The 24,888-nt window shown below is 42.2% G+C and overlaps 1 protein-coding gene, 1 long non-coding RNA gene and 1 other non-coding gene across 6 annotated transcripts; 1 reads left to right on the plus strand and 2 right to left on the minus strand.

The window, feature by feature from the left end:
- Positions 1 to 7,425: 7,425 nt before the first annotated feature.
- On the minus strand, positions 7,426 to 22,935 carry gmeb1 (glucocorticoid modulatory element binding protein 1). Of its 4 annotated transcripts, none has more exons than XM_038724449.1 (11): positions 22,818 to 22,832; positions 17,197 to 17,246; positions 15,889 to 16,078; positions 15,587 to 15,639; positions 15,339 to 15,454; positions 13,239 to 13,342; positions 12,618 to 12,766; positions 11,736 to 11,855; positions 11,490 to 11,627; positions 11,022 to 11,159; positions 7,426 to 9,790 (listed from the first exon to the last, which is right to left on the minus strand). In XM_038724449.1, exons 3-11 carry the CDS (start codon positions 16,014 to 16,016, stop codon positions 8,937 to 8,939), a joined length of 1,800 nt encoding a protein of 599 aa, XP_038580377.1. In that variant the 5' UTR covers positions 16,017 to 16,078; positions 17,197 to 17,246; positions 22,818 to 22,832; the 3' UTR covers positions 7,426 to 8,936. The 4 variants fall into 4 exon arrangements, with proteins under 4 accessions (XP_038580377.1, XP_038580378.1, XP_038580379.1 ...); XM_038724450.1 differs by lacking the exon at positions 22,818 to 22,832 and adding an exon at positions 17,406 to 17,466; XM_038724451.1 differs by lacking the exon at positions 17,197 to 17,246 and having other exon boundaries at positions 11,022 to 11,144; positions 22,818 to 22,935.
- On the plus strand, positions 22,887 to 23,747 carry LOC119906969. Its single transcript, XR_005445063.1, has 2 exons — positions 22,887 to 22,989; positions 23,460 to 23,747. It is a non-coding gene; the product is annotated as an uncharacterized LOC119906969 (long non-coding RNA).
- Positions 23,467 to 23,601, minus strand: LOC119908212. Its single transcript, XR_005445239.1, has one exon. It is a non-coding gene; the product is annotated as a U11 spliceosomal RNA (small nuclear RNA).
- Positions 23,748 to 24,888: the final 1,141 nt, after the last annotated feature.

Genomic DNA, 24,888 nt, shown 5'->3' on the forward strand with positions numbered 1-24,888 from the left:
CAGTCCTGTTGTCAGCTTGCACGAATAGGTGTTAAAAGTCTTAACATCTCGCTTTGGTGATTGCCTGACCTTTCTTTCATTTGTAGTTTTGAGTGAAATGTCCCAACTTTTGAATGGATTGCCATGCAATTTGATACAGTCATAATCCTCTTGAGATGAACTGATCGAGCCTTAACTTTTCATCTAGCGCTGTCATCAGCGCTAGATGAAAAGCTAAGTTAAGGCTTCAGTTTCTCAAGTACTTTGGTTTATGGCCAAATACCTGCAAAGCATTCCCATCATCCTCAGCTGCACTTTGTGTTTAGTGCGGCTTAGCAAATGTTAGCATACTGACGCGCTTAACTAAGATGGCGCTGGATGGTAAACATTGTACCTGCTAAACATCGTCGTGGTGAGGATGTTATCATGCTAACTATAATATAATACCATAATATACTAAATGAATATCAGATATACTAAATGAATATCAGGTTGTATTAAGCTCAAAGCACCACTGTGTCTGTAAGTGAAACCTCACTGAGCCAATAGTGTGTCTGGAGATTTTTCTTTACATTTTATGCTTCTTGCATGTTTGTCACTTGTGTTTAATTTTCTATGGCAGCCTATAGTGGATCTCACTCTCCTTTTTTTCTGTACTGTATTCTGGAGTAGTTGCTATTTCAGTGTGCCCCTTAACACCATGAGAATCAATACAGTTTATGTTTTGGAAAATATATAAAATTGTTTTTTACTGAGGCTTAGTAATTTGACAAGACATACAGGACTGACTGTCCAAAGCTTTGTTGATGCTTTGAAATATTTTTCAGGTGACAGCCAACACTTTTGTTTGCTCAATTATTTAAGGGCATCACATGCTTCTGTGCTTGAGCAGGTTCATTGTGACTAAGAAGCGAAAAACATATGTGCACAAAAATGCATCCAGAAATGTGCACTCATACAGGCATTCATGCATACAGGAATAGACCTTCCCGGCTCCTCTAACTGGCCACAACACCATGACTTCAATAACTTCTCTTCTTCTCCTCTGCTCTCTATCTGCTGTTTCAGTCTTATCTGTCTGACACCACTCTACACACAAATTGGTCTTATTTAATTGTATGTGGGAAGTCCCACTCTGCAGTTGATAACATTTTATCTCCAGCATTTTAACGAGAGAATGAGAGGCAGTCAAGCCTCAGCTCTTTTCGAAATCCTCATCTTCCCCGCTCATCAATTTGTTTCTACACTTAGGCTTCCTACAATAGTAGTCATCAATTTATGAAAATGTTCAGCTCCTGGGACTCCTCTCTCTGCTGCTCTCGCCCCCTCGGTCCTTGAAATCTATATCCAGAATAACTGTCCATCACCACAGCAGCACAGCCACACTGCCTGAGGCTCTTTAAACTGCACTGCAGTGCGTGCTTCATTTACTCCTGCGTGCCTCCTTCCTGCAGAGCGTTATTTTAATTCATTTGAACCCGCCTGGTGTATTTTTTTGGAGCCTGATGTTTTTCCTCAAGTGCTCAAGTTTAGGCTAACAAATAAATGCAACAAAAGCGAATATTGCGAATTGTAGTGTTCAGTAGTCCTTCAGAACTTCAGTCGAACGCTCAAGAACCACTTTAAACAGTCTGAATACTACGTAAAGATTTACAAACGGCACAATTTAAAAGCAGAGATGACATTTACAACATTGTTTAATGAATAGGCTGCACACTTCCAAAAGGACCAATATGCTTATAACCAGTGTCGTCATGATAAGATTTCATCTCACAGAGCAGATTTTATGGAAATGTATACACTTCAGTGCCTCACGGGCGTATTAGGGCACAGGGTCACTGACAACTAATACTGGAGAGTTTGGAATGTGCAAATGAGAGGAAGTTATATGAGGACAGAGGAAGAGTTTATAGTATCTGGAGGAGTGAAGGGAAAAATAACATGAAAAGCAACAATGGTATGGCTGAGGGAAATGATTTATGGTGATGTGAAGCTGCAGCAGGTCTCTCCAGCAGAGTAGCTGGCTGTCTCACGGCGAGATAAGAGGCTGCAGATAGGATGTTTCCCTGACAGACAAGGTGACAATCCGGCCTCAGTGTGTGTAAACAAGAGCGCAGCTATCTCTCCCCGCCTGATGATGGGGTTAACACCTCTGTCCATCAGCCGGGCGCCCGTCATCGCTCACGGGGCCCTCCTCTCTCTCTGCCTGCTTGTCGAGGCCCGGGAGAAGGGAAGTCGCACCTTCTGTTGCTGGCGCAAGCCAACATGGCTGGCACAGTGAGGAGATGGGGTGGCACATGGTGGCACAGGCTGCCAGAGTTTTATTAGTTCTCTTCACAGCCTCAGTTACCCAAAAAAATCAGACAAGGTCGACAATCCTCTTTGTCTGCACTGTAAACACAGCTGTCCTCAGAGCCAGAAATCCCTTCAAGCAAGACAGAGTGGAGTGTTTGGGATGATACAGTAGCTTGGATTAACAGCCCACCAGCAGCTCCTCTTCTTGTGTCAGTAGTTTTAGTAGTGTCAGACTGATACTGCAGGTCCTTTTTCAAATGTGTATTAGCATTTGATTTAAAAGTGTTTTCCATGTTTTTTATATTCATGTAGATGTTTTGACTCTTTTGTTTCAGATTCAACAGTTATTATTATTATTTTATTCCCACATCACCTTAATATCATATTCATAACAAGTGTTCAGCCTGAAAACAGTAATGCGTTAGGGCATGTTATTTCAGTACCATTGAGACTTCAGATGCAGTCCAAGAAGGCCGGTTTGAGTAACAGATCCATGAGTTTGAAGGCTGATTAGATGAAAACACACGGCACAGCACACACGGCACAGCAGATTATTCAACTGTGTTTGATTTTACATCTCATGTTACAGAGTAATGTATCAAAAATGCACTTCAAAATCTGTGATTGGCCAATGCAGAAGACGCTGCATCAGTGCTCATTTCGTCAACAAAACTACAAAAACATGCAGGCTGGCCCGCCAACATTTATAATCAGAATCAGAAATACTTTAAGTAATAATAGAAAGTTGTATATATAGAAGTATATAAATATCAGATTAAAAATATAAAATACAAACAAGATATAAAATGTGGATATATACAATATTTACATAATGTTACAATGCTATGGTAAGCTAATATAACGTCAAGTGCTGTGGATGTGGCTGTATTGCGTTACTTTCAGTTGGCTGTCTTTTGTGTTGCTGTCAGAAGGAATGACTAAGTGTTCCAGGATTAGAGCATCTAAATCTTCCTCTAGATGTTTGCTAAAGAAATATCAATACTTCATTAGATGTTTTAGTTTGGAAATGATAACTGGATTTACAGAGGAGAGTCGGTCTGTTGTATTAACTTCAGAGCAGAATAACATGGACAAATGTGAGTTCATGTTCCTCACTGGGTGAATCTTTCTGATGATAGTGGTGACTATTTTTCCTCTTGTTAAGGACCACCATTGGGTCCCCTTGACCAACAATTTAGCCTTTGTTAGCTTACTTAAAATCATACTTCATGGCCTGGACACATTACATGTGCTGTGCATATTCATGGTCCCCAGAGAAATAATTCGGTTTTGGATTATGAATAAGGACAAAATTTTAATTTGTTCTTAAGGGATATTAAAACATAATGAGCAAAGCGCCATGAAATATACTTATCTTTCCTCTGGCACAACCATCAGGCAAAAAGGTCCACTTCTGTTGATGAAATATCAAACAATCACATTGATCCCCAGAGGATGAACCTTTTTCATTTTGGACTTTGCATGACTTACTCCACTTTCTTACAATGTAAATTTCAGGAAAAACAAGGATAATTACGCTTTTATGTTTTTCTGTAATTATAATTACATTGTACTTACCGAAGTAATTGCCACCTGTACAATGACGGCTTGTTTATTGGTTTAGATAATCTTGATAAACTGATGGCTTGTTTTGTCCTGTCTCTGTGTTTGTCCTGTTCGTTATAGCAATGTCAGCATGTTCCCGAATCTCTGACATCATTACGATGAGTACAGCGTCAACACAACTGATGGAAATATGGTCAAAACTACAAAACTAACACCCAAGTTGTAAGTAACTGGAATTAACCTTTAACATTTACATTTAGACTCACTACCGGTAAGGCTCTGAGAATAATTTCATCTACAGTATATTTTTGAACCGTAGAATGTAAGGAACATTTCATCCTCTTGGGGCCACCAGCGGGGCTTTGTGTTTTTTCACTTGACAGTGGCAAATGTTTTTACTCTTCAAATTCCAGTGGTACCTGCCTCACTCTGCCCTACAGCTGCACCTGGCAACCTTGTGATCTGGCAACCCCAAGAGGCAGTGAGGAACTGCTGTCTACATTTTTTTTGTTACCCAGAAATTGTGTAGTGTTACATCAGTAAACTGTATACTACAGGGAATAAAAGTAAGGGTGAAGATGGTCTATTAAATCTATTGGCAGCAGCTCCAGCCATCACTGCTTCTCTATAATTGGCACTTAAGACTGATAAGAAAGGTTTAAATCCTGCTTAGTTGAGTCTTAAAGAGCTGCTCATTCACTCGATACAAAGTTACCATCAGGAAATTCTGTAAATCATCAAAGGTTGAGGCAGAGCAGCCAGAGGACATCAGAGGGAGAACCAGAAAATAACTATCCATAAAAATTATAATAATAAATAATAAATAAATAATAAAATTTAGAAAGTTTCATTGGACGCTAAATCAAAATACACCCCCAAGTGCAGGATGAGTCATCTACACTCACCTAAAGGATTATTAGGAACACCATACTAATACTGTGTTTGTCCCCCTTTCGCCTTCAGAACTGCCTTAATTCTACGTGGCATTGATTCAACAAGGTGCTGAAAGCATTCTTTAGAAATGTTGGCCCATATTGATGGATAGCATCTTGCAGTTGATGGAGATTTGTGGGATGCACATCCAGGGCACGAAGCTCCCGTTCCACCACATCCCAAAGATGCTCTATTGGGTTGAGATCTGGTGACTGTGGGGGCCATTTTAGTACAGTGAACTCATTGTCATGTTAGAAACCAATTTGAAATGATTGGAGCTTTGTGACATGGTGCCTTATCCTGCTGGAAGTAGCCATCAGAGGATGGGTACATGGTGGCCATAAAGGGATGGACATGGTCAGAAACAATGCTCAGGTAGGCCGTGGCATTTAAACCATGCCCAATTGGCACTAAGGAGCCTAAAGTGTGCCAAGAAAACATCCCCCACACCATTACACCACCAGCAGCAGCCTGCACAGTGGTAACAAGGCATGATGGATCCATGTTCTCATTCTGTTTACGCCAAATTCTGACTCTACCATCTGAATGTCTCAACAGAAATCGAGACTCATCAGACCAGGCAACATTTTTCCAGTCTTCAACTGTCCAATTTTGGTGAGCTCTTGCAAATTGTAGCCTCTTTTTCCTATTTGTAGTGGAGATGAGTGGTACCCGGTGGGGTCTTCTGCTGTTGTAGCCCATCCGCCTCAAGGTTGTGCGTGTTGTGGCTTCACAAATGCTTTGCTGCATACCTCGGTTGTAACGAGTGGTTATTTCAGTCAAAGTTGCTCTTCTATCAGCTTGAATCAGTCGGCCCATTCTCCTCTGACCTCTAGCATCAACGAGGCATTTTCGCCCACAGGACTGCCGCATACTGGATGTTTTTCCCTTTTACACCATTCTTTGTAAACCCTAGAAATGGTTGTGCGTGAAAATCCCAGTAACTGAGCAGATTGTGAAATACTCAGACCGGCCCGTCTGGCACCAACAATAATGCCACGCTCAAAATTGCTTAAATCACCTTTCTTTCCCATTCTGACATTCAGTTTGGAGTTCAGGAGATTGTCTTGACCAGGACCACACCCCTAAATGCATTGAAGCAACTGCCATGTGATTGGTTGATTAGATAATTGCATTAATGAGAAACTGAACAGGTGTTTTCCCAGGAAATGACATTGTTGGGACTGATACTGGCATAACGCAAGCACAACACATATAAAAACACTCAGACGTCGATTGTGATTTCATGGGGACAGAATTGCTGTGGAGTCCTTTTCTTTCTTTCTTTGCTGATTAATTTATTAGTTTAAGTTGAAGTTTAAATGCTGTTCCACAGACTTCCATCCTAACAAGAATACAGTTGCCGAGTGTCTTTTGGGACTGGTTAGCATCAGCAAAGTACAGTATTAAAGCTACTGGTATCATCAATCCAAAAATATTAAAGCTTAAAAAAAAAACCAACTAATTCTTCAAACATATATTTATATCACTGTGTGTGAATGTGGATTGCGATTACAAATTTGAAATTTAATAAGTGAAGCCCTAGTAACAATCCCAGTTCACTACCAGGCTAGCGTAGAAGGAGCCTAACCCTTCTAAACTAGCCTGGTAGTGAACTGGGTTAAACCCCAGAATAAATGTGCAGATTTAAAAGTGATCTTAAAAAAAAAAAAAAAGATCCTGAAACTTTTAATGAATTAATGAACAGGATTCAAAACCAACTAAAACCCTTCCCCAACTTAACACACCTGTATGTCACTTCATTTTTGTCAAGCGTTTGTTTTTGATCTGCTGGGATATGATGACAGAGCTTGTTTATGAGCCTGTCTTCCTCCGGTGCTATAGATAGACCTCGAAGCCGTCCTGCCTTTAACATCTACAGACTACAAGATGTCACGCGCGTGTATCTATTCTCAGCTGAACCTGCTAAAGCCGAAGTGATTCTTCCAAAATGTCAGCCGTGCTGGCCTCTCTTTCAACAGCCTCTCAAACCCCCAGCAGTCTTTGAGACCTTTGTTACATGTAACTGATGCTCCTGTTGGGCTTGTTGTCTTTGTCTGGTGCGACATGTGAGGAAGCCCAATCTACAGCCTATGGAACACCTCTGTAATTTACTCTGACAGCATATCCCCAAATCCCTCCTACACCACAATGACCCCTGCGGTTCGGTTTCTCAACCTCTTAACCCTCACCCGACCCCGGCGGCTTCCCACTCAGCTGCTAATGTCGGGATGTGTCCTTTTTGTACTCCAACCTGCACCTCCAACCAGGTCTCCATTTCAGCCCCTCTGCTTTGTGTGTGTGTGTGTGTGTGCCTGTTCTTGTGCTTGTATAACCTAAATCCTCCTGCCTTCCCCTGTCTGGGAGCATTAGGGGCTACAAGAAGATGGAAATGTAATAACCACCAAGCTCTGGTGCCCTGTCAGCACGGCTCAGCCTCCAGAGAGGCCTGCCCATCACGGACAGCAGCCACCACGGTGCAGATTACACTGTATACTGCAATAAGCCCGACACATGGAGAAGTCAGAGATTACAGAACCAGCAGACTATTTTCCCCTGCTATTAACGCAGCTGGTACCCTCATCTCCAGTTTCAGCCCGTTGTGGAGTGAGCACACAGCGCTCTCTGGTGGTGAAACACTGACACACCCTGTCACACTTGTTTTTCTGTTTTAATCTGATATTAAAACACATTACAAAGTCAGTATGCAAATACCCTCATTTGTTAAATTAAATTATTGGAAATGCACAAGTCTTGAACAGGTCTTTGTTGGTGTGAACTACAAGCCAAGAGCATAAATTAACCCAAGTTTGCACCTTAAACAGGGAGGCCATTTTCTTCACTTTGTAAATTAATAAATATGACACTACTTCACAGGTGTAAAATACAGGCATACCAAGTTTGACATTAAGTATATATATATTTTTATATATTGACTTAAACAATCAGCCCAGTAGCTCACACTACCTATCATACTGAGATAAAACAATAGATGATCACAATAAAGAAAGTAAATGGAGTCTGTGAAAAACCACTGAGAGAGTTAGGTGCACAAACAATGCAATTCCAGTGAGAGGAGTTCAGTCTGTTTCCATTTAACTACGCACAAAAAAACCACCCAAAAGTGGGTTCAGATTCTAAAGAAATGTTTAGAGAGCAGGTGTTGTTGCAAACATCTTCCTGTAGTCCTAACAGGACGACGTACAGTGCAAAAAACAATACAGCTTGGATGCAACATTACAACACAACAGTGCAATTAATCCCAACCTCAAGCGACACCAACACTGTTCTTGGTAATAAGTCTGTTCAAGAGAAGACGGCCGTGACTTGCAGCCTGCTGCTACTGAGTCAGTGTAAAGAGGATGTGAACTGACTGCACCATTAAACTGTAGACTTTTCAGTTACAGTGCATTCTCGTATCCACGGGTTGTTCGCAGAGGCCTGAAGGATAATTCAGGTAACCACTTACCAGGTATTTCTGTAATTTTGGCCATCATATTTATAGGTTTTGATGACATTATTCTGACCAAGGTCATTGCTGAGATCGGGGAATCCAGCTATATCATCTTTACTAAGGTGAGACAGAGCATGAAACGCAAGCAGTCAGACGATCAGACCGGTTTGTAAACTAGCCAACAGTTTAGCCAGATTACCTGAACCAGGGGTCCCTAACTCAAAAAACTTCAATGGATGACAATGGACGTTTTCCTTCCAAAAGTGCGCCTAACGTGGAGATTTGTTAAAAATCTGTCTGTCGTGTATTCCTTGCCCCATCTGACTTCATTTTAAAAACATTGACACGTTCTCACATCCCAGTAATTCATTTGCTGAGTACAGTGTCATGTTAGAGCAAGAAATTATAGCCAAAATTACAAATATTAGACCCAAGTAATAAACCAGAATTATCCTTTACATACAAAACAAACAGAAGCATACAGTATATTCTTTGTTGTGGTGCCTCTTTGTTTCAATACAAATCAACAAAAGGGTTGAGAGGAGCATGTACACACACACACACACACCAAAAAAAGAAAGAATGGCTACCCTAGTGCTTGGTCTTAGGCCAAGGCAATTTGTGGATTTGGAAATTCTGTGTAGTTACAGTTTCACAATCTGTCATTCAACAAGTCCATACCTGCTCTGCTGGATTAAATAGGTGAGTCTCATTTGACCTTGTTTTCTTCCTGAGTATTTTCTTCTATCACCACTATCTGTACACCTGATAGCTGTCCACTGGCATCCAGCTGCAGCCCCTGAACCCCTTCAGTCTGCGCCTCCTGCATTTGGCACTGTGTCTCCTCCCCCCCTGCAGCCATCGTCACCTCCATGCCGCTCTGGACCACCATGGCGTCCTCGCCTCTGCCCGACTCCCCGGTCAGCTGCAGCTCCATCACTCCCACCGCCTGCTCCATCGGAGCCGGGTTGATCTCGATGACCGTGTGCTCCTGGCTGGCCTCCCCCTCGCCCTGCATCACCTCCTGCTGCACCAGCATGGTGCCGTCCACCACCTGGCCTTCTATGGGCACCACCTCTGCGCCGCCCGCTTGTTGGCTCAGGTGCACCAGCTCTAAGGGGCTCATCATCGTGCCCAGCTGGCTGGAGTCTTGCATGGCGGTGGTGCCCACCAGCGTGAGGCCCGACGACGGGTGCAAGGTGATGGTGTCCGTCTTCCCGTCTCCGGTCACCATGTAGCGGGTGAAGAGCTGTGAGCCGGCGGGGAGCAAGGTGACCGTGTTGGAGGACTGGGCCAGGGTGGCGATGGGCAGGCCTGCCATGGTGAACGGCTGACCCACGGAGGACAGCGAGATGGGGGAAAGAACGGTGAACTGCTGGGGCTGCAGAGCGGCCTGCTGGTTGATGGGGGAGGTCAGGAGGGTGGTGGTGGAGGCGGGCCTCTGGAGGCGAGGCCGCTTGGTCTGGCGCTTGGTGGGAGTTTTGTTTTTGGCAGGCTGTGGGCAGGACAGGAGAGCTCGCACCTGCTGCTGCTTCCTCTGTTCTTCCAACTGCACCTCCAGGTCTACGCAGAACACACAACAGTATGGACAGTGAGGGTTGAGTAAAATCAACGACTGAGCACCCAAAAAACGCCATGCGTCCAAACTCACACAAACACCTGACTTTTTAGTAATGTTTCATACCTTTAAGAGTCATTTCAGGTCTTGTTGATGACTGTTTAGCAGGAATTTCAATATTGATACTAGTTTTTGTCTCAATGCATTCGTAAGCTCTAAGACATTTGTAAGCATTTCACTGCAAAATGTATGTACTGTATACATGTATGATGAATACTGCATAGAGTATCCAAAATGCATAATGTTTTGCAGAATCCTTAAAACTATCCATCCCAAATTTAAGGAGAGGTTATTGTTCAGTATACTCAAAATATGAATAGAGTCGCGAGGCAGGCTCTTTTAATGATATCCTCAATGTTGCTTAACATAGAAATCACATCCATCAGTTTGGCACGTCAGACAACTCTAAACAATAATAATACTACAAACACTTATATACCGTCAAGCCTCAAAGAAGCTAGTCAGATGCAAACACTGTACCTTATTGTCTAAAGTAACTTATTATTATTATCATTTTTTAGGCTGCAGGCTAGAGAGTCAGTTTTCTCAACACATCTTCAGCTTCTTTCTGCTGATACTGGTCCACAAAACCTAATTTTAAACTTGGATGTTTCTAGCCGAAATACACATTGGGAGTTGGAGTATTTATGTACACGGGCTTGTGCCTTAGAATTAGTCTAATTAGTGTTGACAGAAGGTGATGTTTCGGCGAAGAGCTGATGAGTGCAGGGCTATTACAGGGGAAACACGTACATGTGTCATTTTCATTCCAAGCGGCAAAAAAAAAAAAGAATAATTGTGTGCAATTACATGGGAAGCGAAACTGAACGAAAAACAAAGTGTGCTGTTAAACTTTAGGCGAGTTTCCTCCTAATCCGCTGTGACCTGGCAGCGATACTGTATCTGTCGTGTGGACTGTCAAAGCTGTAGTTTGGGGCGCACGTATAACAATAAAAAACATGTTGGCAGCATTGTTAACTAACCCTTCTATGTATCTCTGCCTCAAATACACTCTGTGGAATACAGAGCTTGCTTTACCATGCAAGAGGTTGTATGTATTAGTCTGTCTCATTCCTCAGGTGTGTTAACACTCTATTATTTTTAGTTCTGCTTGTTGGGGGCTGATCTGATTCCTCTGATGCTTCTAACCAGAGTGGACCTTCGTGCTGTACTCACTGGCGAGCGTGCTGAGGATCTGCTCCTGGCTGGGATCCGTCTGCTGCTTCCTCCTCTCCAGGATCTTCTTGACTGAGTCGAGCAGGCCGAACACTTGGGCAAGGTTACTGAGCACCGCCACCTCTACCAGACAGGAATCTGGGATCAGTGCGGCAATCAATCAAAGGGTCACTTGGTCAGTCAGAAAGGAGGAACAAATTCAGCTGTTGTAAACACTCAGTCAAGCTGTTGTAAACAATCTATCATAAAGTAGTCAATCATTACAGTTCCAGAAACCAACAGTAGCCATTCTAAAAGCTTCCTGATCTTGGTTTTTCATCCATCAGCTTCCAACAGCAGCTGAATTTGTTCTTTCCTTCCATTTGTTTCTTGTTTATGCACATTCAAGCGGGCCCTAAGTCCTACACAAGTGGTCTGTTCTGATGATGCAGTTCCCAGCCGCCAGTACACATTAGCTTCGTTCCGTACCTGTGTCCTGTAAGGCAGCCGACTCCCGGCGCTGCTGCACGCCGTTCAGCAGCTCCAGCAGCTCTGTACTGATGTTTGTCACCACTTCACCCAGCAAACCCACATCAGCGATGCCCTTCCAGAAGTTCAGCGTGTCCTCTGTGGACACACAGACAAATCCCAGAGTCATTAATGCACACTGTGCGTGTGATCACTAACAGAAGTTATCTTTACAGGGAAAGGAATAATCTGTGTGCTCTCTCAGACCTGAGATCTCATTCGATTCCTTCTTGTCTGCGGACTCCAGTGAGCTCCAGTCCGCCTTCCCGGTCAGAACCTCTGCTCTGTCCTCGCCCACTGTCCCGCCATTACCCAGCATCACCTGAGCTGCAAATTTACAAAAGCAAACACACATTAAGATTGGACATGAGAAAAACATATGAAGATCATGTAATAGGCTAGCTCTTTCCTCCTGTCTATCTGTCACTATCAAATGATGTAAAAGTGTAACAGGCATGCCACCTGTAGCTTACAGAATATGTAACTATATGCTATATAGCCTCAGCCATTGTGGTCTACAAAACAACACTGTAATTATAACTCATATGGCCAATACTGGTGAGCTGACATTAACGTGCAAGCAAGCTCAGCCCTACTGTGACCCTCGCCTTACAGGTCCTAGTGGCCCCTGGAGAGTCTTCCACACTTGTATAGTGTTTACAATATGGCTTACATGCTTCCAAGCTTACCTTAAAAAGAGACAGAAGTGACAGATCAAAATGTAACCAATGTGTCGAAATACTGTCATGCAAGGAAGTCTTTCTGACATGAAGCATTTCCTGCATCTGGTGCATAAGAATTCCCCAGTCATAGTCATAATGCCCCATCAGCTAATGCTAGCCCTGCATGTCTAGAACAACAAAGACAACTTTGGATTTTGCCTTTTAACCAAGAATCATAAAATACCCGATCCTTTATGACAAATGTTTAGCGTTACTCATATAATATGACATAATCTGACAAAAGATTAATAATGCAAAATCTGAATCACTAAAAAAACAAAAAACATTACATAGCCCTACTGGCTGATATCAGATTGTTTTTTACTAAACTGGCATTTGTCAAGCCCTGACCTTGCCATGTTCTTACCTTGAGAGGACGTGGGTGTGGTGAGTCCAGTGCCGTCAGGAGGGAACCTTGTGTTGTTGATTAAAAGGTCAAACTTGGTGCTCCGACATGTATTGGTACACAGCGTGCTGTGCTGGTAGAAGTCCAGCTGACCCGAATCCATCATTTTTCTGGAGAGCAGAGTTAGGAAGGGCATCAAACAGTTAGTCAGTGGAAGAGGAGAAATGGCCATTCATCACTACAAGCAACACCTTTCACAATACATCCAGTCATTTTATACACTGTTAATATAGAACTATTGATTAGTGCAGCTGTAAACTAAAGTAAAACTTGGTTAAACAGCTTGTCACCACAGCGTCAATAAGTATGCAGGAGCAGTTACAATATTCATTGAATCCCTAATATGATACTTTTAATGTCTAGTTTGTTTGCTCATGTAAAGCTACACAGAATATTTGATCTTGTCTATGTTTTGGATTTTTATTCAGGCTCTATCAGTCACATCTCTGCTCGTTATGTCAGCATCAGTACATATGTAAGAGTTTGCGTGACTAATTATAATGTTGTGTAGTGCAACCAACCAGCAGTCAGAAAATTCAAATATTGCTTTTAGCTCACTAACCCAAATATAAGTCCCCTCACCTTAGCATGATGCCACCCATCCTGATGGCTCTCTTCCAGTCTTTCAGAGTGGCTTTCCCAGAAATGTGCACAAACTGCTTCGGGCTGATCAGCTGGTCTTCATACTAGTGGAGAGAGTATTACTTAAGGGACCACGTTGAGTTCATTGAGTGCAATGTCGACTGTCACAGCAGAGATGATAAATGATATTGGTGTACTCATATTGGCCTTCAATAAAACAATTAAAAAAAGTAATGGGCTGTGTCCGAAATCACCACTCATTCACTACTCCCTGCTCTCTATCTAGAGAGTTATAGTAGAGAACTATATAGTGAGCTCACCCACAAAATGAAAGCACTTTTGGACACTAATCCGATCATTATCTCGGGGCCGTTAATTACATCATTGCTGTCGGACAATCAGTCGACCTACATATCTGCTGTGTGTTAAATTGTGGGGACATGTGGTGTCCATCAAGACCACAAGTAAAAACCATGTGATGTCGGTGAGTGAGTCCAGTGGCTGAATGATACCATGTAACTGCAACATCCCCGGTTCATTTCCATGTCATACCCCTCTCTCTCCCTGCATTTCTCCTCTGTATACTGTCACTATCAATTTATTTTAGTGTCATTACAAATATACTTACATTACTTACACAATTGCACCTGTGTGAATATCCTACATCAGCCCTACTCAATTGGCAGCCCGTGGGCCCAATCCGGCCCTGAAGCAACCTCCATGTGGCCCAGCATACATAATCTGATAAATGACAAAAAAGTAAACTACATACAGTGTTTGGAAGTAGCCAAAGACTGAGCTATATCGTTTCCTTCTCATCTTTGTTGAGTTTCACAGGTCGATCACCGCCAATCTAGGGCTCAACAATAACGACTGCATGACCTGCATTCTCTCTCCCCTCCTCTGTGTCTCTGCAGAGCGCCTCCACTCCACACGCGCGCACACGGAGCGAGGTCAGCCAGCTGATCGGTGGACATTACCGACGTTGACAATAACTACGTCCGTTAATACTTTACCAACACACCTGTTTAATAAGCATTTTAATCTGCTCAGTCTCTCAACCACCGCAGCTGTGTGTTTTACACAGGCACAGCGCTAGTTCGGCTAATAGCTTATTGTTACAAACAAGCTAAAGTCAAAGCGGCCTGTCTTCAGTAACTGTTCAGCTTAGTTTGCCACGTACATAAAAATATGGCACATTATAAACTCAGCTGGTGGCTGAGACAGACCCTCCTCTCTACCAGCAGCAGCAGAGGGAGGAAGAGGAGGACAGGAGGGACTGAGTTGTTCATTCTTTCTAAACTTCACTCAGCATCCTGTTGTCAGGAACGTGATTTATATTACTGGCATGTTAGATTTGTTTCCTGTGAGATATTAGTGACTTTGCTGTTGTAAATCCTGCTGCTGCTCTAGAAACATTTACTTAATAAAATATTAAATTCTTGTTTCAAATAATATATATTTTAAAGGCAATTATTTAATTATAAATAGGACTGATAAGGGTATCAATAAAAAACTGAACCAGTAAGGAATACAAGTGTGTCAATAAAATCCTAATGATACCGACCCACACCCGTGATAAAATGTCTGGCCCATCTCTGTGTCCTAGTTTTAAAATCCAGCCCAATAGAATGTGAAATTGAATAGCCCTGTCCTATATCCTCTTAGTTTGAATACGCAATGTATGCAATAGTGACAGCAGCCTAAATTATTTCTTACCGTTTCGTATTTTCTTATATGGGTCTTGGTGCTCAATTTTTCTTTTAGTTCTGAACATTGGTTATGCTAGGCTGCTCTTTACAGGTTCAGCTTGATCGATCGTTATTCTGGGACTCCAGAAGTAGTGCATGTTTATTTCCTGCAGAGTGACTGACTACTGAATGACCTAGTTGCCATTTAGCTAAGTACAGTCATATTTGGCAACAGCCATGTGTTATAGTTTCCTCACCATCTGTTTGTGTTTTAATATTAGAGTTTATGGGTCTTGTGACTCATTTCCACTCAAAATGTAACTGCATGTGGAAGACGAGACTCAAAAGACCAATAGTGAAACCCTGCTGCCTCTGCTGCTGCCATTTTGCTTCACTGTGGAATACCAACCTTCACACATTTTACATTGATTCCCGGGCACACAAATTTCTTCACTAGCAACACAGCTTTACTGTCGCCGCATGTTATGGGTAAGCCAATTTCGACGTCATCTCCCTCCGTTTGCTCTGAAAGAATGAAAAGGTGCAGACAACATTTAAACATGAGGAGACTGGAGGAAAATGTGCTTTTTGTAATGTCATCTGCAAAAACAAACGTAATGTCCAAACATCATTATGACTAGATCTCTCATCTTTTACCTGGATGTGCTTCAACAGCCATCACAGCAGCATCTGTTTCGGCGGATTCGTCTCTGAAAAGAAAAACAGTTTGTATTTTCACATTTCTTCTTGGTGGTATTGAGGATACGGTTTGTCTTGTATCTAAGTATCTACTTATGAGTAGTAACCCTTTATCCCACTGTAATTAAAACCTAAGAGTGGCCTATCATCTGGAATCCCATTATCTTTGTTTGCTGTGTTACAATGTTCTGAACTGCACCCTGAACTGTAGTTTGACCTAGCCTAGTCTCAGTCAGGTCACACTTGGCTTCAGTACATACCCAGTGGTAATTGGCTGGAGCTGGAGGATGACCTGAGTCTTATTAGGGTCATCGGGGTCTTCTTCGCCCTCACCCTTCACCATTACTACCTCCCCCATGGACACTGTGACCTCCTCAGGGGTCGCCATCACACTCAGAGTAGACTACAGAGGAGGGCCGCTTTCATATAACAGCTATCCAGTTTGTTCATCTGAAAAAGGATGAATACATTTTTTTTTTTAAAACAAAAGAAAACATACCATGACAGCTACTGGTGTGTCTGCAGCTGCAGGAAGGCAGCGCACCGTGTCCAGTGAGGCGACACTGCACTCAGCTTTCACTTCACAAACTCACAGCTGAGAGTAAATGAGCATATTTGAGTATGTTTGTTTGTGGGCTGCAGCCGTTATGCATTTTGTTTTGTCTATACATGTTGTCTGCCCCAGTGTTACTTCATTACATTCATAGTGTTGACTGTAAAAGAAGTGGTCGCTAGGCTATTGGATTACCGTAGCTAAATGCCCCTTTTCATTTAGTTGTTCCTTTTTGTTTGATCGTCTAGGTTTTGTCCTCTTTCTGGTTAATTCTAGTATATTTATACTCTATAATCAGTTGTCTACACAAGCTGCAAAGTGCCTGTCAATAAAAAAGCAATTTATTGTTAGTTTGGACATAAGGAAGCCTGACATTTTTCCACAGACATACGCTGTGGTGCCATTTGCGTCCCCAGTACAGATCATATTGTTTCTAAATGTGGACAAATACTGGTTCCATTTGTTTTTTCATGTAAGGGCATGATTTTTGTTTATTATGAACACACTGCAATAGGCTTCTAAGTTTTTTTTTTTTTTTTTTACATTTTAAAAGCTTTGGTTCAAGAATTTTGCCGTGTATGTTATTAAATAATTTTCCTGGTCAAAATCTATTTAATCAAAATCACATCAGTGGAGGGAAAATCAACTGTGCTGCTGTCATGCCGGTGTTGAAGGCTATAAACCCCTTACACACTACGCCCGTCTTTACCATAGCACATCTACCACTCTCAAATACCTGGGCAGCATCCTGACTGAGGGCTGCAACATTGACCACGAAATTCACAACAGAATCCTCATGTTCTAATTCTTGCGAGGACAAACTGCAAGAGCATAGAGGCCACAGTCACTGAACTTCAACTGCGCTGGCTTGGGCACGTTATCAGAATGCCTCAACAACTCCTGCCACGTTAAGTCCTGTATGGACAGCTTCATCTGGGTCGCCGGTCTGCAGGTGGTGAGAAGAAGCGGTACAAAGACCAGCTAAAAAACATCACTGAAGAAATGTTGTATTGACCTCTTAAGACTGGAACCAGCTGCCATCCACCGTTCCAGCTGGCGGGAGCTCTGCAACAAAGGCAGAAAACAGCTGGAAATGGAGCGTAATGTGAGAAACCAACAGAAAAGACACTGCTATGCCTGCCCCCACTAACACAGACTTTATAAGCCCAACGTGCAATAAAACCTGTGGATCAAGAATTGGACTATAGTCATCAAACAACACACCGGTATTGAGGAGGGATGTCATCATCGGACTCGATGGACCACCAGCAAGCAAGTTGGCTATAACACGTAGCCTACCGGTCTACGCCGCTGGTTCTGGAATGTGAAAGCACACATGGCTGCGGGATTATGCCACAATCCTCGGTTTAGTATGAATGTGCGAATGCGGCCTATTGCCAGATATTCTTTCCGTGTTTATTGCGGGATCTCTGTAGGAAAGAGGCTATTGACATAGACGCATTTGAGAATAGCCCCTCTTCTTCGTGCACGATCTGAATCCAAACATGATCGTGCGCTGGAGGAAGGATTGCTGCCGGCTTTTCCCCGCAGAGATGATTCCTGAATCAATCCAAGCTGAATGGTGAACACCGTTGCACACATTTGTCCTTGAACAAAGTCCTTGGCAAAGTCATCAAACTTTTTCAGCATTTTATCATATTTTACTGGTGATTCTATAGGCCCTACATGCAGTTTCAATGGCTCTGTACCCATTCATTTAGATAGAGGCCTGATCTTGTTGGTCCAAAACAACTTCCTAGAGACTTTACCAAGTGGCTGCTGAGTGACGGGACTTGCCTATAAGGACTTTGGTTAACAATGATATGTGAATATTATGTTGTATATTATTATGTATAAGATATATGTATACTAAAAGAAATACATGCTTTTGTTTAGAAATAGCACCCCCACTAAGTGCGGCTGAATGACGGCATTACAGAGCACACCGTAATGCTGACCCAAAGAAAAGGCAGCAAAACCTTGAGAAAAAGAAAGAAAATGGAGAAGGGACAGAGAGAAAGTCATAAAGACTTGTATCAGTGAGGTCTGTGAGAGAGAGAAAAGGTCAAGGAGGAAGAAATGGAGGGAGCAGCCAAGGGCTAAAGTATCCAGAGTCAGGGAATCACAGAGCTCTGCACCTCCAGATAGTCAGCCAGAGCCAAGGTTAGAGCTTGTAATAGGAAATACAGTATCCTTTACATTGAGAAAACATTACACTGCTGTTTTTAAGACTTTTTGTAAACAGCTTTGTGGTATTTAATATAAGTCAGGATTTATTATCATTTGTTTCCTCTGTGTGTGTGGGGGGCGTGGGTGTGTTTTAGGCAACATCTTCAAGGTGAAAAGAGGGAAAGAAATGGGAGGAGAAAGCTCCAACAGGAGGCCCAACTGGAGAGAGAGATAAGAGACAATTAAAAGTACTAAAAAAAAGATACTCAAGGTGGAAGACCAGCTACTCGTCTCCACGGGAAGTGGTGAATGGGATGCTACAGAATCAGAAGATCACTCCACATGTACGCAATCAGAAGATCACTCCACATGTACGCAAGACCCTTATTTTTCCGGGGGTTTTGCGGACACTGCTGAGTCCTACAAGCCTCATGAAAAGAAAGGGTGAAACAAACGGCTACTTAAAAATACAGACTCCAGTCATTCATCTGTAGTGCTCTTGGATTCTCCAAGAAGAGGGTGAAGTTGAACTGGGACGCAGACCTGACCACTTTTCAGAGAAAGAAGAGTTTAAGGAGAGCGGAGAGTAAAGCCTGTATCCATACCTTCTTTCTTCGCAACGATGTGAGTGGTATGGCAACTGGGCGCAAGCAGACCACAACTGTGAGGAAGAAGAGGACGCAGAAGTGACTGCTTACTTACACATTGAAGGATCTTCAGAGGAGATTTGCATCTGAAAACTCAGACAATGTCTCATACTGTCTGATTTGTAAACGTCTGCCCTTTTTGAGTTGTGGCCCCTTCCGACGCTGATAGGGTCACGTGCCAGTGCAAAACGCACAAAAACCTTCAGTTCATGGCTGACACCCTCTACAGCCATGTGTTTGTGGACTCCAAGAACCTTAACGAGATGGTTGACTGTGTTGTTTGTGCCACGGGAATCAAAGCCTGCACTTATGGTGACTGAGTGCTGTCTCATCACTTACCCGAGTTTGAAAGCACCAACAGAGAAAATTGTACAAGTTGTACAATGGTCTGTTGAAAGGACGGATGAGGGAGAGAGGAAGACTGTAACCCTTAAAAAGGAGGTGCAGAGACAATGAGATCCAGTCTGTGCACTTTTGGGGGATAGCGGCACTGTACACCACTGAACAGACACCAGTATCATTCTGTTCTATCTTGTCCTCACGACAACATGACCCACTGGCAATCTGGTCCCACCTGGAGCCTGTCCTGAAGATGGTGAAGACCAAGTACCCAAAGGTGGAGAGGCTTCATTTCTTCAGTGATGGGCCAGAAACACAGTACAACCCTATAGCAACGTCTACTAGGGGTGGGTGGAAAAAATCGATACAGCATAGTATCGCAATATTTTGCAAGGCAATATCGTATCGTAACACGAACGTCAAGTATCGATCTTTTATTATATAAATTGTACATGAGAAGTTTGTTTTTTGACACTACTAAAATTGCTTTTTCATTCCACTAGAAAAAGAGTTTTCCTTTGGGGACACAATTTGAAGTTGGGAAAAAGGTAAAATATTGCTATAAACTGCAATATGTTTAAAATCTCAATAATATCGTATCGTGACATAAGTATCGTGATAATATCGTATCGAGGGGCCTCTGGTGATTCCCACCCCTAACGTCCACCCTCTGTCCACTGAGCCATTAAAGTCAGGGTTTGTAAGACCTGTCATTGAATTTCTTTGAGGCCAGCCATGGCAAAGGAGCTCCAGATAGCATCAGATGGGTCACTGACGTGGTCAGCTGACCAGATTGTGCGCTTGGAGAAAGATGTTCCGGATTCCTTAACTCTATTTAAACAACTGAGGGGACTGGAATCGACAGTGAAGCTCTTCTTTGTCTGTGAAGATGAAGTTCAAGCAAAGACAGAGGTAAAGATGTAGCTCACCCCTGCAAAAACATTCACAAGTAGTCAAGTACCTCCCTCTCTCTCTCTGTCTGTCTGTCTCTCGCTCTAATACGAGCACACACACAGCCTGCTTTGTTGTCAGTTTATGTGGCTCTCATACATTTACTGCTGTTGAGATTGGTAGAATATTTTTAATATTATCTCGTACTACTGTATATCATCTCTTCTCACCTCAGGTCCCTGCTTAGACTCCTGTTAAGGGCCCAATGAGGATGCACAAGTAATCAGTCTCTGACCAGGGCAAATCAAGTACAGGGGCATCAGTTGTTTCTGTCAGAGGCAGCATGATAGTCTGGATTGTGCCCACCTTGAGCTGAAAGTAGCTACTCTGGATGGAGTTCCAGTGACACCGTAAATGGAGAACAGAGACACGCCGTGGCCACCAGAGGCAGTTGACAGGAAGTACAGTGGAGAGTGGTGTGTTGTCAGTTATAAGGATGACGTGTACCCCGGCATTATCATGAACAAGTAGGAGCTTATAATTCAAGCAATGGGTTGAACTTCTGGCCAACACCACCCAGAGATGTCCGCTGGTATGCAGATGAGCAACTTCTGTGTCTTATACCAGAGACAGGCACTCACAAGCGCTCTGTCCAAATGGAAATATCTACAAGACTACTTGGGGTACAATAAGAACACTTGAAATGCACCCTTAAGTTATTTTCCTCTTTGTGTTCTTACAGTTCTTCCTTGGTCCATAATATGCCAAGTTTATTCATGTGGTTTATGAAGATTCTCAGTCATCCAGGTCATAGTTATCCAACGAAGGTTAAAGTCAAGGGCAACTGGACTTGGTTGAAGATACTGGAAGAAGTTTCGTCCCTCATCCAAAGGACTTATTCATGTTAGAATTAATAAAATCCATTAAATCACATCAGGTGTTGTCATTTGTTGGTGTTTTGTCCACCCTGTTACACATTTTTCTATCATAGTTTAATGAAATTACCAAATATCAAGTATATATATCAATACATGCTATTAAATGATTTCATAAAACAAATATCTGATTAGAGTGAGGGACAGATGATTCCTATAAATGTAATTTTAGTAGCAATCATGCACTGAAAAGACATTTAAACAGTAATGTTTAAGTTTTTAACAGGATGGCCATGGTGCCACATGTTGTTAAAATATCTAAATGTAATAAGATTTAGGTGCTAGACCAATATGTTTTTCAGCAAGCTCGATATGTCCTTTATATAATAGAAGATTCAAATATAGGTAAATCAACTATTTATTTATCCCAAGTTATGAAGTCAGAACGGCGCCCTAACATTTTGAAATAAAAAATGCAACACAGTAATGCTTTTTAAAAACATGTAACTGACCTAACGTTACTGTACCAAGACAAAGTGTTTAGTTCACATGTTGTAACCCAATTAGTTCGGTTGGGGAAGCAAATGATACTAAATGCTGTAAAAGTTGTCAGCTAAATATGTTTCACTCCACATTAGCATACAAAACCATAAACCAAACCTCGTTAAGAAATGTGTCATTTTAATGTTAACGTTCTCTTGTCAACTGAGAAAGAGTAACAACCACTAATAGAGCAAATATGTGAATTTATCAGTAGGAATCTACAATATTACGTTAACTTCTATCAACCGGTAACGTTACTCATTTGTACCTAACACTGGGCTAACTTAACGTACTTGTTTCACTAACATTTCGTCAGACACTGTCTTATTAAATTGTCTAACTGCATTATTAAATGCGTTAATAAGTCTTTTTTTAAATTAACTAATTCGTGGTGTGCACATTGGGACTACATTTCTCACAAGACCATAACGATTGATAAATTGTAATAAACCGTGTTCTGTCGGGTATTTATCTGTACTAAACCGATACAGCCCAATGATGCAGCCCCAGTGTTTGTAAACTGTCAGATCTTTCGAGCAGAACGCAACGTTAGTGTTTCCCCCGCGTATTGTGGAATAGAAACCGCGGTTTGCGTGATTTAGGAGGGCGCTAACTAACGTGGGGTCAGTAGACCATTCAGTTACTAGAGCTAAATCCATCCTTTATGTTGCCGATAAATCACTCCTATTTCCCAAATTTCGGTGGGTTATCACGGCTGCAGTGGGCAGCTGACTGTTTTTCTCTTTTGAGAACCACACAGCTACTCAGACTAGGCTCGGTGGTAGCCATTATGGCTAACGCAAGGGCGTAACTTGATGTGTGGGAAACTGGACAATATTGTGAACTATACAGTCCGAGACTGGTAAAGCTGTGCATTTACAGTGTGACGGTTACGTGCCGCTTGTCTCTGAACCGTACGTCCCTTCGTAACTCTGCATTTTAACTCTCCGCTCCCCCTCAAAATGACGTCTCCCTGTGCGGCGGCACGTACAGCAAACAACGGCACGGCGACGGCGTTGCCCCTCCATTCTGTACGAGCCAGGCTGGCTGAACCCCCTCCGCAATATACCCGAAACCTCCGGCTAAAACTACCGTTTGTGTCGTAAGAGCGGTTGATATTTTACAGCCAAGTCTATTTAAAATCACATAGTAAAGAATTAGCTTGTCCTTACCGTTTTATGATGAGAAACGCAGCCCTAGATTGTGGTGAGCTGCGGCGCATGCGCACTTGGCTGGTATAGCTTGACTTCCTGCTGAACAGCGCTCGCCTTGTTATCACGCTCCTGTAAACACTGACTTTCAACTGTGACCAAAGTAACTTTATCATATGGAAGAGAGACAAGAGTAGGATGTCATATAATAGTATGTCGTATTCGGTGACACCTTCAGGGTTTTGTGTGTGTATATTTAAAGATTATCGTATATCCAGCTTGTATCCCAATTTGCGTTCATTGGTGGGAAAAGTGGCATTATAATGTCGTATTTGAATAAATTCTATGACATTTATGAATAGTGAAGCATAGAGCAGTGCGGGTAAAGCACCGACCATCCAACTGAAGGCTTAATTTCTGCCATAAATCTACCAGGGTAGGGTACTTGTTGTTTGTTGAATTATACATTATAGATTCATTCGTTTTCAACATTTTAAGCGAGGTGGTCATTTCGTTTCATACCTATTTAACATTTTGTGAAATCACTGAGGTCATGGAAAGTTGCAGTTCGTTTATGACGGGTTTGCAAACACTATGGGGGCCTGGGAGTATCAACACATGTCCTCCCGAAGCTTCCGTTAATTTTTGTTTTTCTTTGTACAGGTAAGGACGGGGCGCCAGGAGAAATGATCACCAGCAGCCCCTGCTTTAAAAATTGTGCTTCCGAAATCTCTTGATGGCGATTCCGCAAGAAGGGTGGTTTATCCCCACCCCTCCTGTGCCAAACATAGCAGAAGCCCTTTTTAACGATGACTCTGAACATCCCACCTCCTGACCGGTGGCAACATGTTCCTCACTCAGAGGTTTGGGAGCTGTGAAAGTGCCTCTGTGTTTGCGTCTTCTACTGTGCGTGGCATAGTGCAAATGATAATAAATATACGTCAACAAGCATTATATTGAAGTATGCAGTCATTAGTCAGTAATCGTCGACACTTGAGCATATTTGGACGTGCATGTTTGACAGCCGAAGAGCATGATGGGAAAAAAGGGGCGGGGTAAACTAACAGCGTTGGCTTTCATATTGGTTGCTTTGCGCACTTCGACTAGTGCTGCGTTCAAGAATGTGGGGAAATCGACGGGCACCTAGAAAAACAAAAGTCTTACAGTGGGGATTTCGCTTTTGGAAATTCGTCTCTTTCTCTCTCTCTCTCAGTACGCCGTACATAGTTAGTCCATATTAAAGACAATGAAAAAGAAAAATCACGTACAGGGCCGAAATAAATAATATATAATATGTTTGTATTAACATTTTATTCTGTTCCATTATATGGCCTATACCTTCTGTTCCCCTAAATGCTGTTTTTAAGTCTTCCTAACACTGTCAGGATATCATTCTGTGGGGCAAATGCCGTTTCTACATATTGATTAAATTTACAATTTTACAGAATTACCCTTAACAGGCGACAATCTGTAATTTGTGTGCAGTTGTAAATATAAGCTTCGTTTCATGTTCATATCCCCAGACACAATACTGAGGACATGACCTCAGTGGAATATCTAGTGGCTACGATGCTGATACTTTGGAGGCATAAAGCAGCAAGGAATTCATGTTGCTAAAAAGAAAAAACACTTGGTATTGCCAAGTTCTTTTAGAGGCAATACAAAGATTATAGGCATCATAGACTATTGTTTTTTTTTTATATAGACAACTGACACCAGATAAATAAAACATGTTTATTTTAGATTACATCCACTGCCAAACCAGAGCTCCCTGTTAATAAATAATCTATTTTATTTCTATTTTATTTTTATTTTTTTGCTTTTTTCCTCTTTTAACTGATTGTAGCAATATCTCCATCGGGTCCTCTACATCTCTTGTCCAAATCTAAATTTTTATCAGAGTAACTAGGTCATGATGATCCTCCCTCAGTCTGTCAGAAGAGGGCGCCAAACCCTTGCTGAAAAACAACAAACCATGAGTCCAAACGTTATTCATCGGACATCTATTTATTTTTGTTAACCAATCAATAAAATCACATCAAATAAAAGGCAATTATACATAATATATAAAATAAATAACATTTATTCAATA

The sequence above is a fragment of the Micropterus salmoides genome, unplaced genomic scaffold (genome assembly GCF_014851395.1).
Source record: "Micropterus salmoides isolate LMB-PRFRI ecotype aquatic unplaced genomic scaffold, ASM1485139v1 Ms_hic_scaffold_17, whole genome shotgun sequence".
NCBI lineage: Eukaryota > Metazoa > Chordata > Actinopteri > Centrarchiformes > Centrarchidae > Micropterus > Micropterus salmoides.

Coding starts and splice junctions, on each gene's coding strand:
- gmeb1 (XM_038724448.1), bottom strand. CDS start 16,016: ATGGCGACCCCTGAGGAGGTCACAGTGTCCATGGGGGAGGTAGTAATG. Junction 13,343..15,338: donor TCAATGTAAAATGTGTGAAG/GTTGGTATTCCA, acceptor TCTCTCCACTAG/TATGAAGACCAGCTGATCAG. Junction 11,628..11,735: donor GGAATCGAATGAGATCTCAG/GTCTGAGAGAGC, acceptor GTGTGTCCACAG/AGGACACGCTGAACTTCTGG.